At 40.9% G+C, this 18,074-nt stretch overlaps 1 protein-coding gene across 1 annotated transcript in view; it reads left to right on the top strand.

The window, feature by feature from the left end:
- Positions 1-18,074, top strand: part of spon1b (spondin 1b) — a 115,824-nt gene that overhangs the window by 23,961 nt on the left and 73,789 nt on the right. The window contains exons 4-6 of the mRNA XM_027135808.2: positions 3,298-3,371; positions 3,595-3,711; positions 8,197-8,345. Coding sequence (XP_026991609.1) covers positions 3,298-3,371; positions 3,595-3,711; positions 8,197-8,345 — 340 coding nt within the window. The remainder of the gene's footprint in view (positions 1-3,297; positions 3,372-3,594; positions 3,712-8,196; positions 8,346-18,074) is intronic.

The following is an 18,074-nucleotide window of genomic DNA, read 5'->3' on the forward strand; positions in this document are numbered from 1 at the left end:
TGTTCTCCCCGTGCCTCGGGGGTTTCCTCCGGGTACTCCGGTTTCCTCCCCCGGTCCAAAGACATGCATGGTAGGTTAATTGGCAGCTCTGGAAAAATTGTCCGTAGTGTGTGTGTGTGTGTGTGAGTGAATGAGAGTGTGTGTGTGCCCTGCGATGGGTTGGCACTCCGTCCAGGGTGTATCCTGCCTCGATGCCCGATGACGCCTGAGATAGGAACAGGCTCCCCGTGACCCGAGAATAGTTCGGATAAGCGGTAGAAAATGAATGAACGAACGAATGAATGAATGAATTCTTAAACCTGTATCATTTCTGAGTCAGCAGCTTTTGAATTCAGTTTTATTTTTGCTGACTGGGACCCCAGTACATATTTATATGAATTACAAATGCCATAATATTAAAAAATATATAGCGCTTGTTATTAAAATATCTACAATAATATTTAGATCTACCAAAAATGCCTTTCGAATTCTAATATAAAATCAGTGAACTCATTCGGTTCCAGCCAAACTGGCTAATAACTCATTGTAATTTCCATCAGAAAATTAAATAAACAAAAAGAAAAATGTTATTTCTTACATATACGTTACAGCAAAGTGAAAGCATTTTTCTCTTTTATATGTTAGATTGTTAGGAAGTAGTGCAGGAAGTAGATCATAATGCAGGGTCAAAAATAAAAAAGTGCCCCTGGGACTGAGCGGTTTAAGAACCTTGATCGAGGGCCCAATAGTAGCAACTTGCCAGTGAGGTAGGTAAAACCTTGACTTCTGTGCTTCTGATGTCCAAACGCAGGCGAGCCAGCCAGGAACCTAACTTAGAATCTTGTAGACAGACACATTATCCGTTATAGAAGTCAAAGGTAATGTATTTTGTAAAGGTTATATGCATTGATACATAGGTAAATAAAAAAGCTGGTACGATTTCTAGATGCCTCAGGACCCTCACAGGGTTGTCCTCTTCATACTGAAGGTCCGAAATCTTCAAAACCGGAGCTTGTACAATCTCTAGATGCCTCATGATGGGTAGAATGAGGTTGACAGAAGCAAGTGGAGAGGAATTAGCATAGATGTTGTTACACTTTTACAGTCTGGTACTTTGGTGAACAAGTTCATTTGGGTTTACAGATCCATTCGAGTTTCTCTAGCTTTGTTTGCAAGAAAATTGTTAATGTTAAAAAATGTTTACGTGTGAATGTTAGGTGAAGTCAAATCAGCTGAGATGAAATAAAAAATGAGTTGCCGTAGTGGTTAAATGCATTTTCTGCATTTTTCAGGACAGGCACCATCATTTTTATGAGATAAGCTTTGGGTTGAGGAGTGTGTGTGTGCCAGGTTAGCGCAGATGGACAGCTCTCCACAGTATCGGTGAGTTCTAGCATTCGGCAGCTCCAGCGGACCTCAGTAAGTCTGCATTAGCATGCTGTGGACATGGTGGAGGTGTGACGAGGAGGTGTGTGATCCCGATCTGCTTTAAACTCCCGGGAGCCACTTTTCAAGAATATCGGACAATTTTACAGGCTTCTTTTAAACTCAGGGCTGTCCAGCGGTCTGGAAGTGTCAGATTGCTCATATTTGATGAGGCTCAGGGAAGGTGAACATTCTTGAGAAAGTGGACCTTTCTTTTGTACTGGACAAGAACAGTGAACATGGTGTTAAGGATGTGTTTTCCTTTTTTCCTTTTTTAATAACAACTAATCAATGAGCAGGTTGGACATGTGTCATATGCTTCATCATTTCAAAATAATGCACCTGCTATGTAATAGTACAACTTAACACTGGAAACAGCTTAAAATAAGAGTGCTAACCATCCTCTTCTGTTTACATGTTCTCACTTTACCTTCTGATTGGCTGATCACACTGATTAACAAAAGTGTCATGGGTGGCTTGGACTAATTCCTGCCTGAACACCAGGGGGCTTTTTTTCCTTTGTGTTTGCTTGGTATTATTATTTATTTTAATAAAATCCACGTTTGCTATACATGTATTTGGGTCTGATTTTGAAGTGTTACACCAGTCAACGTACTCATACACAGTTTTCCTCGTATCAGCTGTGACCCCGACCAGAATAAAATCAAATAAAATGTGTACATAAAATCAGTCTGCCGAGAAAACTGGTGAACAGGTACTGACCACACCTCCTATACAGGTACTGAACGATACAGAGGCCACGCCTCCTACACAGGTACTGACAGATACAGAGGCAACGCCTCCTACACAGGTACTGACACATACGGAGGGCACGCCTTTTACACAGGTACTGACAGATATGGAGGCCACGCCTCCTACACAGGTACTGACAGATACAGAGGCCACGCCTCCTACACAGGTACTGAACGATACAGAGGCAACGCCTCCTACACAGGTACTGACACATACGGAGGGCACGCCTTTTACACAGGTACTGACAGATATGGAGGCCACGCCTCCTACACAGGTACTGACAGATACAGAGGCTACGCCTCCTACACAGGTACTGAACGATACAGAGGCCACGCCTCTTACACAGGTACTGACAGATACAGAGGCCACGCTTCCTACACAGGTACTGACAGATACAGAGGCCACGCCTCCTACACAGGTACTGACAGATACCTAGGCCACGCCTCCTACACAGGTACTGACAGATACAGAGGCCACGCCTCCTACACAGGTACTGACAGATACAAAGGCCACGCCTCCTACACAGGTACTGACAGATACCTAGGGCACGCCTCTTACACAGGTACTGACCGATACCTAGGGCACACCTCTTACACAGGTACTGACCGATACCTAGGGCACACCTCCTACGCAGGTACTGACCGATACAGAGGCCACGCCTCCTACACAGGTACTGACCGATACAGAGGCCACGCCTCCTACACAGGTACTGACCGATACCTAGGGCACACCTCCTATGCAGGTACTGACCGATACAGAGGCCACGCCTCCTACACAGGTACTGACAGATACAAAGGCCACGCCTCCTACACAGGTACTGACCGATACCTAGGCCACGCCTCCTACACAGGTACTGACCGATACCTAGGCCACGCCTCCTACACAGGTACTGACAGATACCTAGGCCACGCCTCCTACACAGGTACTGACAGATACAGATTTATTGCTTCATGTCTTTACTGAAGGGTTCAGTTGTGACTTTAATGTTGTGCAGAAATATGTAGATGTAGAAGATCTTGAATGCTCTTAAGAATCTGTTCTCACGACGGAGGCGTATTGCCTCAGATGAAAGTGGAGTAATATGTAAAAGCAGCGTAACCTTTTCCTTTCTTTCTTTTTTTTTTTACTGTCTCTTCGTAGGGCGAGCGTGGTACAGAGGAAGATAATATCCTTCCAGGATGAAGGCTCTCTCACCAGGAGGCTGTGCGAGAAAGGTAATTACAAATGTGTGCCTCAGCTATGCAACTAGAACCTTATAATTACATTTTTTCTTTGGACAATTCAGTGTAATTTGCTTGGCCCACTGTACCATGTGTGTGCATCTTATGCAGACTGGCATGTGTGTGTGTGGGTGTGTGTGTGTGTGTGTGTGTGTGTGTGTGTGTGCGACATCGTCTTTGCCTGGTCCATAAGTAATCTACAGCTCTTGTTCTGCAGATCCTCTGAGAACCACAGAGAAGCCTTTGAATGAATGCTGCGCATGTGGAACAGCCAAGTACCGGCTCACCTTCTACGGGAACTGGAGTGAGAAAATCCATCCCAAAGATTATCCACGTGAGTATTGTATACACACTTGCATTGTGATTTTTAATTTTATGGCTCGTACAGTAGATGTTAAACTTTTCAGTCCGTGTTTTAATACATTTAGAATTAAAAGGTTTGTTTTGATTTCTAAACGCGATCCATTTATTTAATACTTTGCATCCTTATAACCCCAACCTCCGACTTCCTCCTACTTTCATATATCTGATATCCGCATATGATCTTTACAGCATTGATAGTAACAGAACAAAAATATTAACACCTTTAGAAATCACAGTCACCACATTCTAGCTGCAGAAAACTCAAAAGTTTTATTTTAAAGTAACAAAGTTACCAAAAATTCCTTATGGGCATCAACAGTGACGTACAAAACATCTAAAGGATAATCCAAATGCTGCCATGTACAATGAAGCTGTCCTTAAGGTCATCAGAGTCTGTTAACCGAGCATCGTAGACACGTCCTTGACGACGAGCGATCTAAGCCACGGGGGGCAAGGTGGTTTAGTGGTTAGCACGTTCGCCTCACATCTCCAGGGTTGGGGGTTCAAGTCCCGCCTTCGCCTTGTGTGTGTGGAGTTTGCATGTTCTCCCCGTGCCTCGGGGGTTTCCTCCGGGTACTCCGGTTTCCTCCCCCGGTCCAAAGACATGCATGGTAGGTTGAGTGGCATCTCTGGAAAATTGTCTGGAGTGAATGAGAGTGTGTGTGTGTGTGTGTGTGTGTGCGCCCTGTGATGGGTTGGCACTCTGTCCAGGGTGTATCCTGGCTTAATGCCCGATGACGCCTGAGATAGACACAGGCTCCCCGTGACCTGGGAAGTTCGGATAAGCGGTAGAAAATGAATGAATGAGGATCTAAAGCCCTATTCGGACGGGACTAGTTTTACAGGGGGTCGTTAGAGAAATTTCAGTTTCACAGACGTGCTTTGGGATTCTAATCCCGTCCGAATCTGCCATGTCTGTCTTTTACTCACACGACCTGTGTAAAAATTCCAGAGCAAATTACCAACCGCGAATGTCTGTGATTGCCGAAAATGTTTTTTCTTCTCGCGTTTTCTTGTCTGTTTGATCAACGTGAACTACCGTATTAACCCTAGCGCACCGGTATTCAAGCTTCTGCTTTGTGCACACCAATAATGGATGTAAATGTGTTTGTTACCCTGCGAAGAAATAAAAAAATTAAATCAACAAGAAGAGCCAAATCACGTAAATTGTTAAGACTGGCTACTGTAATATCAGTTTCAGGTATGAGTAAATTATATAAAAACGTATTTATTCCGGTGGGTTTATAAGAAGTTCTACAGTAAAACCATATAATGTTAAACCATCAATAAAACATTTTTTATTGATCGTTCATATGACCATACGCAATCCCCGCATCCTGGACACGTGGTCGTGTGCAACGCCCACATGTAAAACACAGACACTCCTACCTCCGTAATAAATACGGAGATGTTAATCCGGTCCGAATCCATACATGATATGACAGACGTCTGCTGAAAAAAATTCAAACTCAAACGGCGTTTGGAAAACTAGTCCCGTCCGAATAGGGCTTAAGCCACCAGAAATTGTCACCATGGCAACAAAACTTTAGAAACATGAGTCCAAATGAAGATGACGTGAGAACAAAAGTGTTTTTCTGTAAATCTGGACAACCCCAGCACTTCCTGTTTGACTTTGTTTATGTCGGTTAAACAATTTTCAGACACCTCATGGTTATTTCATGTAGATTGCCTTGGTTGTGGTAAGTAAACTTATCAGGCGAAGACTCAGAAACATAATTTTCCTACAATTTTTATGCTGTTTTTCTTCTTTAAAGTGTAATAACATAAAATATAAAGACAAAACATTCTTTGTCTCCCATTTTTATGATTGAAATCCTGCTAAAAAAAACGGCATTGTAACCGATCCAGGCTGTAAAATGGCTTATTCCTGTGTTCATTAGTAAACAGTGAGCTAATGTGTAATCAAATTACAGCTCATCTCATAATTATGCCTCCCGTGTGGGTGATTATGAAGACAGGAAGTGGGATCTCTGCCTCCCTCTTAGTACATATTGTGTGTGTGTGTGTGTGTGTGTGTGTGTGTGTGTGTGTGTGTGTGTGTGTGTGTGTGTGTGTGTGTGTGTGTGTAAGCATACGGTCAGCTGTTTGCTGAAGGATAACGACAGAAGACTTTGTTGAAACAGTAGAGGGAGAAGAAATCCTGTGGAGAGGAGCAGATCCGCTGAGCTGGACTTTAGGGAGAAGGTTGAAGGATCGTTATTTAATGCTGGACACAATACTGCATTTTCTGTGTGTGTGTGTGAGTGAGTCTGCTGTTCCTGCATAGGGACTAGCAATTAGTGAAAGAACAGCAGCCTTGTTTATTCTAATATCTGTGTGTGTGTGTGTGTGTGCATGTGTGTGTGTGTGTGTGCGTGTGCATGTGTGTGTGTGTGTGTGTGCGTGTGCATGTGTGTGTGTGTGTGTGTGTGTGTGTGTGTGTGTGTGCATGTGTGTGCATGTGTGTGTGTGTATGTGTGATTATGGGGACATGGTTTAAACCAGCTTTATTGTTACCAGGGTTGGGATATTGCAATATGGAAAAATTGTCTTCTTCTTCTTCTTCTTCTTCTTCTTCTTCTTCTTCTTCTTCTTCTTCTTCTTCTTCTTCTTCTGCTTTATATTCCTGAATCTGATTTGTCACAAGTTGTTAATAAACTATCTAAAACAGCAGATCAGACACTAGCTGCATCTGCAAGGCAAATCATCGGCTCCGGTTTACGCGCTCCGTCTTATTTCTTGTCGTTTCTGTAGTAATGACTCGGTCAGAAAGACTTGCACGATAACGGGATTTGGGAAGAAAATCTATAGTAGCTGTTTATACTGTACGGTGACGTGTTCTGTGAGAAGAAGAAGAACAGTCCGAGTGCTTTGTGAATCCTCGGACGCAAGATTTCCAGGTCTTCAGAAGAACCCAAGGGAAGGAAGTGTAAAGTGTTTCACAGACGTTCCATAACATTAAATATAATAACTATAAAAGAACAACATGTACATTAATAAAGCAAAAATTGTAGGAAGGAAACATCACAGAACCCTGTCATTGATTATGTTTCTTTAACCACATGACGCTTTATTCTTTACAGAAGGGTTCGTATTAAAACAACTTCACTATACAACAATATAAAGACGTCATTGTACCGTGAAAGTATTTTTTTATTTCGATTTAGAACAGCTACAGCATTTTTACTACAATGCCCTATATTTTTAAAAGGCCAATAATATGAGATTATATCAGATGTAATAATATACATTTTTGTGATTCTTGAACATCAGATTATATGCAGTTTATTCTTGTAATATATTTTGCAAATAAATTATAAGATACATATTTTAGATGGTTTTATTACTCCCAAACAATTTTATTTTGAGCTGTACTAAACCTTACTAAACACAACTGACTAAAAACAAAATAAAAAAATAACAATAATAATACAATCACATTATTTTATTATTGCAATTTTATGTTCCCTGATGTAAAAAATTGATGTATTACAATTTTTAGTTTTTTTTTTAGTTTATATTTTTAATTTTTTTTTTCCTAAAAAGATTATTCAGATTATTATTGCATTTTTTCCATTTTTGATTTTTTTTCCATGTTGAATTATTTGTCCTAAAAATGAAAAAAAAATACAAGAATATTATTTTATTAATATAAAATCATAAACTAGGAATTACACAAAATACAGTGGAATGAGATTGTACTGTTTGTATTTGCATATTAACAAGCAATCAAGCAAATGAAAGAAGCTTCTGAACACATGCAGATAAAATCTTTAAATAAATAAATCAATCAATCAATGTCAAAAAGTCAGAGAGAAAAAACTCAGTGAAATCCTAGAGCCTAAAGAGACTTTGTGAATATCCTTTTTTAATAGAACTTAGATACCTGTTTTTTTTTAAATCATTACTCCATGATTCATTTTGCATTCATTTTCAAGATCATACAAAGTTAAGAAAATCTCTGTTAAACAGGAAAAAAGAAAAAGGAAAAAGGAAAGATGTTGAACAGGTTCACTAACGGGAATAAATACTACACTCTAAAAAGCAAAACAAAAGAAAAATGGTGGACCTGGAGCATGTGTATGTGTGTATATAGAGTGTCGCTGGCGTTTACGTGAACACTTGAATAATCGGATCACGATCAGATCACGTGACTCATTATGAAGGTCTGAGCTAAGAACAGATTTCCTCAATAAATCAAACATGTTCTCTCAGGTTCCCTAAGCAGAAGTTTTATTCCCTACAGTACACTGCTGCAATGTTGATGGCACTCAGCATCAGCTTCCTGAGTGTGAATACCAAATCAGATTATAGTACGATTCTGATTATATTGTGATTTTCCTATTAAGAATCACTGTATAAATGCTGCTGACAAGGGACACCTGAGCAGGTTCTTTTAACAGATCAAATCGAACCCGACGGCTGCGTCTCTGATGGTCGCATTTGTTTCTAACAGGCCGAGCCAATCACTGGTCAGCTCTGATCGGCGCCTCTCACACCAGGAATTATGTGCTGTGGGAATACGGAGGATACGCCAGCGAGGGGGTGCGTCAAGTCGCTGAGCTCGGCTCGCCGGTCAAAATGGAGGAGGAGATCCGTCAGAAGGTAGAATAAATTTTCCACTACATGTTTTCTGTAGATTAGCGTCCACCAGATGCCTGAACAGAGGAGCATGTCACTAGAGGTCATAACGATTCCTGGCGTGCTGCAGCTTCAGACAGAACATTTCATGCTAGGTGTGGTAGGTGGTTTCCAGTAACTGCAGCATAAAGATGTTCTTAGTGTTCTTGTATTGATATATAATCAACAACAATGATGATGATGATGATGATGAAGATGATTATTATGCTGTCATGAAAATGAAGTGAAATGAAACCTTTAACTAATTGCATTTATTTGCATATTAATCATTTATTTCACTATTGAGCAGCATATAAGATTATTATTATTATTATTATTATTATTATTATTATTATTATTATTATGAATACTTAAATAAGTGGACACAATTTAATTATTTAATTATTATTAATAATAATAATAATAATAATAATAATAATAATAATAATAATAATAATAATAATAAAAAACTTAATTTTTTTACATATATTTTATATTATTATGATCCAATTGCACAATTTTTTTTATCATTATTCTTTGTTATTTTTATTTGGCTTTCTTGGTATTTCATGATCAAATGCAATAAATAGTATAATAAATGATAGAAAACCAATAAAAAAATCTATATACAAGAAAAATATATACAAGAAAATAAAAAGTTCTAAATATATGAATAGGAAAATATAAATAGAATGTTAAAATATTAAAAAATAATAATCTTGGGGGGCACGGTGGCTTAGTGGTTAGCACGTTCTCCTCACACCTCCAGGGTTGGGGGTTCAATTCCCGCCTTCACCTTGTGTGTGTGGAGTTTGCATGTTCTCCCCGTGCCTCGGGGGTTTCCTCTGGGTTCTCCGGTTTCCTCCCCCGGTCCAAAGACATGCATGGTAGCCGGATTGGCATCTCTGGAAAATTGTCCGTAGTGTGTGTGAGTGAATGAGAGCGTTTGTTGACCTGAGAAGTTCGGATAAGCGGTAGAAGATGAATGAAAATGAATAATAATTCTCCATTCAAATAGTAAATAATCAATAAAAAGTTGTAAAAACAAATTGCTGTTTATCTTTGAATAATTTAAGGTTAATTCTATTAAGATCGTTTCCAGAAAGAACCTCTGAAATAAGGTTCATATAAATGGAAGTGGTGGCTCAGGTAGTTAAGGCACTGGGTTGCTTCAGGTAGTGAAGGTCAGGGTTCGAACCCCAGTACTTTCGCTGTTAGGCAATTGAGCAAGGACCTTAACCCTCACTACTCCAGTGGTGCTGTATCATAGCTGACCCTGCACTCTTACTCCAACCTTCTCAGTTAGGATATGTAAAGAAAACAATTATGTTGTAATGTATATGTGATTATAATAAAGGTTTCTATGCCCCAATTTCCCAACACTGGTAGCATGGTAGACCAACCTTCTGATCTGTAAGCCAAAAACCTTAATCACTAGACTACCAATTCACCACAATATAAAGTTCAATGCACATGTAGTTTATCAACAAAATATTTCTGGATGTCTCAGATGTGGGGGATTGGTTTTGGTTCTTAATAAAATGACACATGGTCTGAACAATAAAAAAGTGAAGCGAGGGCTGATTTCTTTGCAGCCCAGTCTATAGATTATTCCTGCAGTCTCATCAGTGACCGTCATGTGAAGTGATTACACACAGATTAAACTGGATCAGACTTAAACTATAAGGTATAGACCTAGGTATAGCAAGTATGAATAAGGTACAATATTTATTTACACCGACATTTCCCAAAATTTTTTTGGAGGAGAAATTAAACATAGACAGACTGAAGCACATTTTGTCTAATCAAAGTAGAAATTACACAGAATGACAGATTAAAGAACTGGAGGTGAAGGTTTCTTTTTTTTTTTTGTTTGGATGAAAAAAGCTTTTTTGTTTACTTCGTTCCAATAAAACTGACGTGCCAAATGAGTGTAGTGTAGTGTACGCCTGGGGCTACTTAGGAAGATACCATAAATTGGAAAATTGTGTCATTCAGGTGGAAGAAAATGAAAAAGCCGGAAATATATTTTTTTTTCCCTGCCATTAATTTAAAGTAATGAGAACTAATTTTTTTGAAACACCATTTTAATGAGCGATTAATAATTGCCAAGCACTAGAACTGGCTTTATAATGGAACGGGCTTTGTTGCTGTGGGGTAGAATATAATTGTGAATGAGACACGCTCTGATGAAAGCAAATCGGAACAATGAACAAAAACAAAAACAGATCACGTATTTGTACAAATGAGAACTGGGAAGTGTGGGGGAAAAATAGACAAAAAACGATAGTCAGCAGGGTTTGTCTCAAACTTTGTTATCATATACATACAGTATGAGTGCAATGTAGAGGTCTTCTCGGGTCTAAAATTATGTACTAGACCCGAAGCGACCCGAAGCACTTTTTTACCCGAACCCGTGTATATATATATACACGTATATATATATATATATATATATATATATATATATATATATACGTGTATATATATATATATATATATATATATTATGTCGGAAATGTCGGGTGTAAATAATATATATACGTATATATATATAAATATATATATATATATATATATATATATATATATATATATATACGTATATATATATATATATATATATATATATATATATAAACGTATATATATATATATATATATATATATATATATATATATAGATTTATATTTATTATATTATTTATTATTTATATTTATTTAGATTTATATATATATATATATATATATATATATGTATGTATTTAAGAAAGACCCGACCCGAGACAAACCCGAAAAAAATAGACCCGAGTCCGACCCGACGGCATTTTTTTTTTTTACCCGACTGGACCCGAATGTTGCGTAACTCTCCACTAAAGTAACCGCTACAGCCACATGTCGCAAGCGGTCTTGGCAAACAGAGGAGAGGTTGGAAAAGGACTCGAGTCGATGCACACACGCGAGATACAGTACTTCGTGTCTTCTTGGGTTCGTTCGGTAAAACTTTTATACCCGAACCCGCTCGGGTCTCGGGTCGGACCTCGGGTTTTTGGATCTAAGTGGACCCATGAAGACCTCTAATGCAATATATGGAAAATAATTGTTCCTTCTCTCTATGGTTTGAAAAAGACTGAGAAATGAACTATTTCAGGTTGATTAAAAGAGGTGGAGAGATTAATAATATTATTATTAGTAGCTGTGTAGTCAGGAACTGCTTGTTGGCAAGTGGCAAGAATAAACTTTCAGATAAGATGTCAGAATATTTAAAATAATGTAAGTATAATAATAAGTAGTTAAAACAAATGGTTAAAGCAACATGGGCATGTGGGTGCTTAGTGGCTAAGGTGTTGGGCTACCAAACAGAAGGTTGTGAGTTTGATCCCTGCGGCACCAAGCTGCCACTGTTGGGCCCCTCAATTGCTCAGTTGTATAAAAATGAGATAATGTAAGTCGCTCTGGATAAGGGCATCTGCCAAATGCTGTATATGTAATGTGTAACTGTACAACAGACTGTGGTAGCCTAGTGGTTAACATGTTGGACAACCAATTAAAAGACAAGCAGTGGCACTAAGCTGCCACTGTGCAAACCCTCAATTGCTTAGTTGTATAAAATGTAAGTCGGCGTCTGTCTATTGCCATACATGTTTATAGTTAGGGGCCAAGCACCATAATTCTTGTAATTGCTATATTTTAAAAAAAATGTGATAAATGATTGTCTAGAAATAAGACATATGCTCCAGAAAAGAATAGGAGGGATTAACAGTATTACTAGCTGTGCAGACAGGAACCGCGTTGGTGGCATTGATTTCAAAATGTTGGCAAAATGAATCATTTGACATTTACAGTATTTTCCGCACTATAAGGCGCACCTAAGAACCTTAAATTTTCTCAAAAATCGGCCGTGCACCTAATAATCCAAAAATCTGTAAAAATGTTGTTGTGTGACTTTGGTAAGCGCTCCGCTTGATTGACTATCGGACCGTTTCCCGCTGACACAGGGACGTAACACATACAGTACGTACGCTAGCAGCGATAAATCGATCAGAGGACATTACGTAATACGTACAGTACGTACGCTTACCTCCGCCACGCGTCCGGTAGGTATACTACCGGTATGTTGCAAAACATTTGTTTCTTCCTAACCATTATGCGCTCCACACTCCGGTCCAGTAGGTGGCGGTAAATGCACTTAAGTTGGTTTGCCATCCGCCAATAAAAATCAGAAGCTTACGAGGCACAATTCAAACTACAGACTATCAGTTACGCGGTTGTAAATGGGAATAGAGCAGCTGAAAGAATTCAACATCAATGTATCTATGGTTCGGAAGTGGAGGAAGCAAGAAAATGTACTGCGCCAAGTTAAGAAGACACAGTAGATGAGAACTTTGATGCATTTGTGGGAGAAGATTGATTAAACAATAATGTGTGTGTTATTAAATAGTAGAATAAAGTTCAACTAAACTCACTGTTTTGCTTCTTTTACCTTTTTTTGTAGACCGTATGTTTTAGCATGCGCCTTATGATACGGTGCGCCTTATGTATAGGTTATAGACCCCGTAATTGAGACTGCGCCTTATAATCCGGTGCACCTTATGGTGCGGAAAATACTGTACTCATGTCTCATTTTATTGGTTTGGTCTGTTTTTTCCAGTCTAAATTTCAATCCATCCATCTATCCATCCATTCATCCATCCATCCAATCCATTTTCCGTCTTTCTGTCAATTTTGTTTATATAGCTACCCATCCATCCATCCATCCATCCATCCATCCATCCATCCATCCATCCATCCATTCACTCACTCTAGACAATCTAGAGATGCCAATCAGTCTACAGCACAGTCTATGGACTGGGGAGGAAACCGAGATACCTAAAGGAAACCCCGAAACATGAAGAGAACATGCAAACTCCACACATAGGATGTGGTCCACAACATCATAGTTTATGTATGTTATAGATATAATTTATATTATCCTCCTGTGTGGCACAGTTTCATCCTGCTGTGTTAATTCCTGGCTGTGTGGTGAAGATGTGCAAATATTTCATTAAAATGTCAGCCTGAGAGAATAATAGCATCCCATTAGGGCTGTATTTAAAGTAGTCCTGTGGTAAGTAAAAGCCTGTTTGTACAGATAATAGTCCACTTTCTTGGAATCATCAAATCATTTATTTCAAAGTGCACCAACACAAAGGATTTTATTTTTCTGCGTCACGTCCGCCTCGCTCTTTGCGCCTCGAGTTAACTCACCGAATGACTAATGCGCATAAATGAAAGAAGTGCCGTAATCCGGTCACTAAAGTATTATTTAATTTTTGTTAAAAATGTTAAAATATATAAAGCATTATAAATATATATCGTTTTGTTTTTAATAGCCATTTGGTATGGCCAAATAAGTTGTGTTATTATTGTGGGCAAATTCCACTCAGATTCCAAGTGACTATTGTTGCTGTTTTTGTCAGTTGTCGCAGAGGGTCAAGAGAGACAACATCGCAGAGAAAATCGATAGAGAGAGAGAGAGAGAGAGAGAGAGAGAGAGAGAGAGAGAGGAGGAAAGTAGAAGATTGAGAGAGAAAGAGAAGGATGGATAGGGAAAGAGAAAGAGATGGGAGGGGGGGGCATGAACAAGTGTAAATGCATTCTGAAATCCTAGCAAGACATAATCTTATCATCAACACAGAAAGAAACAGGAAGAAAGTATTCAAAAGGTTTGAGCCTAATCTTTTTACCCCCAAATCAGTCTTTTGCCCCCAAAATCGTGTTCAGACTGAAGTCACAACATCCTCATTAACATTCTTTTTGCCACTACGGTGTCAGAGCTACTTTAGTCAACACCTCGATATCGCACACGCTCCTATGCCACGGAAATCGCGTGTCAAAGGTCGATCGGTGGAGGTGGAGCTTCGCTCCGCATCTTAATTAGTCTCATTAGTCGGTATGGTGGTGAGTTTTGTAGAGCATTTAATTTTGCTAATTCCCTGCCAGTGGTCGGAGGGAGACGGAAGGAGAAGAGCCGGAGAAGGTCAGCCGTAGCTCCATATGTCAAACCTTGCCTCGTTTTAATTCTAAGACGAGAGCAAGAAAAGATTTAAAGGGCACCTGCGAAAGGTTCATCTCCTTCATGCTCGCATTCGTCTTTTCGCACAATGACACGCGACGACTTGAGGTCTCAGGCCGATCGTCAGATAAGTTCTGTTCGTCTTCGCCATCTGTTCGTGTTCATCATCTGTTCGTGTGAAACTGTTTGTTTCAGCTTTCATCACAGGTTATAATTTGATCAAAATTCAGGAATTATTTGATTCTTATTTCAAGCGTAAACTAATTCTGAATCCACAACATGTGCAGCTAATATTCACTTGCAATAGAATAGCCACTTTATTAGGAACAGCAGTCTGTTTACTAGGCACACTTAACAAATAGCTAACAAATAGCTACAATTTGTTAAATAATTTTTACTCAAGGTTTGTTGGACCGTGTAGTTTAGTGACACTATACAATCTGACTTGCATTTTAATTCTGACTTAACTGTCTGCCACATTAAAGAGGCAGTGGTGGCTCAAGTGTTTAAGGCTCTGGGATGTTGATGGGAAAATAAGGGTTCAAGCACCAGCACTGCCAAGCTGCCACTGTTGGGCTCTTGAGCAAGGCCCTTAACCCTCACTGCTCCAGTATTGCTGTATCATGGCTGACTTTGCACTCTAACAAAGTTGGGATATGAAAGAATTTCACTGTGATCATTGTACCAGTTTTAAACTAAACAGAGACCTCAGTTTCAGTCTGTAAATAACTTGAGATCTATGTACAGTGGTGCACCTGCCAGTGCTGCTGTTATAGAATCAACCCCTGGAGACCAATCTGTCAGGATCCAGCCCGGACTTTGGCCACGTGCTTTTGTTTATACTCTGTGTTCACGTGTCTGCCCCAAACTGTTCTGGTGGGGGACATCGCTTCACTTCCTGGTTTCCCGTGGAGGATGCCACCCCACTTCCTGTCCACGGTGGGGGTGTTATAGGCCCATATGTCTTGTTTTGTTAATTTTTTCTGGTTTTCTGGCCGCGGTTCGTTTGGGGTTTTGCTCGGCCCTTCTGCTCGGCTGTGGACGTCGCTCGGCCCTTCTGCTCGGCTGTGGACGTCGCTCGGCCCTTCTGCTCGGCTGTGGACGTCGCTCGGCCCTTCTGCTCGGCTGTGGACGTCGCTCGGCCCTTCTGCTCGGCTGTGGACGTCGCTCGGCCCTTCTGCTCGGCTGTGGACGTCGCTCGGCCCTTCTGCTCGGCTGTGGACGTCGCTCGGCCCTTCTGCTCGGCTGTGGACGTCGCTCGGCCCTTCTGTTCGGCTGTGGACGTCGCTCGGCCCTTCTGCTCGGCTGTGGACGTCGCTCGGCCCTTCTGCTCGGCTCTGGCTCGTTGTATACCTTGCTTCCCCCCACCTGCCTCACCGTGTGCCTTGCTCCCTCCCGCCTGCCTAGCCGTGTGCCTTGCTCCTCTCGCCTGCCACACCGTGTGCCTCGCCTCCTCCTCCTGGACCTCGTCGGGATTGTCATCAAGACCGACGGGATTGGCACATCGGGAGCCGCACCTCGAGGGGGGATACTGTCAGGATCCAGCCGGACTTTGGCCATGCGCTTTTGTTTATGTTCTGTGCTCACGTGTCTGCCCTGCCATTGTTTACTCCTCCCTGCCTCTGCACACTTGTTCCTCATGTGTTAGGAACATGTGTTAATTGTCTTGTGTATATTTGTCTTGTCTTGCAGCCATAGGCAACTCGGAATCCTCGTCTCGTGGCAAGTCTGGTCATGTCTTTGGTTGTCGTGTCTTTGTCCCTGTTTTGTGTTTTTTAGTTAATAAACCTTTTTAGCTATTTTAGCTATCCTGCATTTGGGTCTGTTTTTATCGCCGCTTTGCTGACACAGTCAGATTGAGCATGTGAGTTGTCTCATCTGTTACAATTCACTTATCATTGAAATCATCTCTCAGCATTGTTAGGTTAAACGATCTTTTAACCTCCTATCCATGTTATCCATGTGATCGCTTCCGGTTGATCTGCATATGTTGTGATGTTACCGTATTTGGTCCCCATCATCTCCATCGATTCGTGCCCTGAGCCCTTGTTTGCCGGCATCGCCATACATCAGCGTTGTCGTATATATTTCTCCATGTGCCCTCATCCGTCTGTCAGCTACTCTGTCAAAGCTATGCTTGACTTTTGTGACTTGTCCATTTGTCATACTGCTGTTTTTCTCTTCTGATGCCCTCGGGGGGATTTTTCCGCTTGCTCGGGTTTCGTCTCAATGTTGCCGCTTGGTTTGTTTTGAAGCCACCATTTGTCTTGACAGGCTGTGAGTACAGGACGGTGCTGACCGATCCGAGAGACCAACTAACACAAAACATTATGCTTTACCTGTAGTTTACCTTTTTGTAAAGTTGCTACTCTAAGATTTTCTGGTGCATATGAATAATGTTGCTCTGCACAATATATTTATTAGGTTTTCAGTTACAACATTTATATTTATGTCATTTAGTAGATGTCTGTCTACAGAGCAACGTACAATTTTAACTCATTTTATATAACTAAGCAATAAGCGTTAAGAGCCTTGCTCAGGGGCCCAGCAGTAGCAGCTTGGTGGACGTGGGACTTGCACTCACAACCTTACATTTATCCGAACTTCTCGGGTCACGGGGAGCCTGTGCATATCTCAGGCGTCATCGGGCATCGAGGCAGGATACACCCTGGACGGAGTGCCAACCCATCGCAGGGCACACACACACTCATTCACTCACACACACACACACACACTACATTTTTTCCAGAGATGCCAATCAACCTAACATGCATGTCTTTGGACCGGGGGAGGAAACCAGAGTACCCGGAAGAAACCCCCGAGGAACGGGGAGAACATGCAAACTCCGCACACACAAGGCGGAGGCGGGAATCGAACCCCAACCCTGGAGGTGTGAGGCAAACGTGCAATTGTCATGTTGGAATAGTGGTTGTACTTCTTAATTCCAGTTTGGTGTACAAACACATACAGGCATGTTATTCAGGGGTGCACATTCTTTTAACCATATGGTGTAATTTGAATCTTAGTTCTGACACTGTTTTCTGAACAAGATAAAATCAAAATGTTGATGCCATCATGAGCATCCAAATTTCAGCATGAAAACATATGCATTTTTATTTATTTATGTCTCAGATGCTTTTATCCAAAGAGTAGTCTATAAATAAGCACCGGGCTGCAGCACTAAAAGCATGTCCTCGCTTTCTTCCTCACATTTTCTTTTTTCTCTGGACTTCAGGGTCTTTGCATTTGGACTTCACTAAGTTCGCTTGAAAGAGAAAGCTGTCCAAAACTCAGTATTCGCTTCCTGGGTACATGGAAGTGTTTTTCTCTTTTTTTTGGCAGGTGAGATTACAAGCGAGATGTTGTCAGTCAGCGTATGGGTGAACCCTAGTGAGGGAATTGAATCGACACAGAATTAACTTGAGGGGGACACGGTGACTTAGTGGTTAGCACGTTCGCCTCACACCTCCAGGGTTGGGGGTTCGATTTCCGCCTCTGCCTTGTGTGTGTGGAGTTTGCATGTTCTCCCCGTGCCTCGGGGGTTTCCTCCGGGTACTCCGGTTTCCTCCCCCGGTCCAAAGACATGCATGGTAGGTTGATTGGCATCTCTGGAACATTGTCCGTAGTGTGTGTGTGAGTGAATGAGTGTGTGTGTGTGT

The sequence above is a fragment of the Tachysurus fulvidraco genome, chromosome 17 (assembly GCF_022655615.1).
Source record: "Tachysurus fulvidraco isolate hzauxx_2018 chromosome 17, HZAU_PFXX_2.0, whole genome shotgun sequence".
NCBI classification, from domain to species: domain Eukaryota; kingdom Metazoa; phylum Chordata; class Actinopteri; order Siluriformes; family Bagridae; genus Tachysurus; species Tachysurus fulvidraco.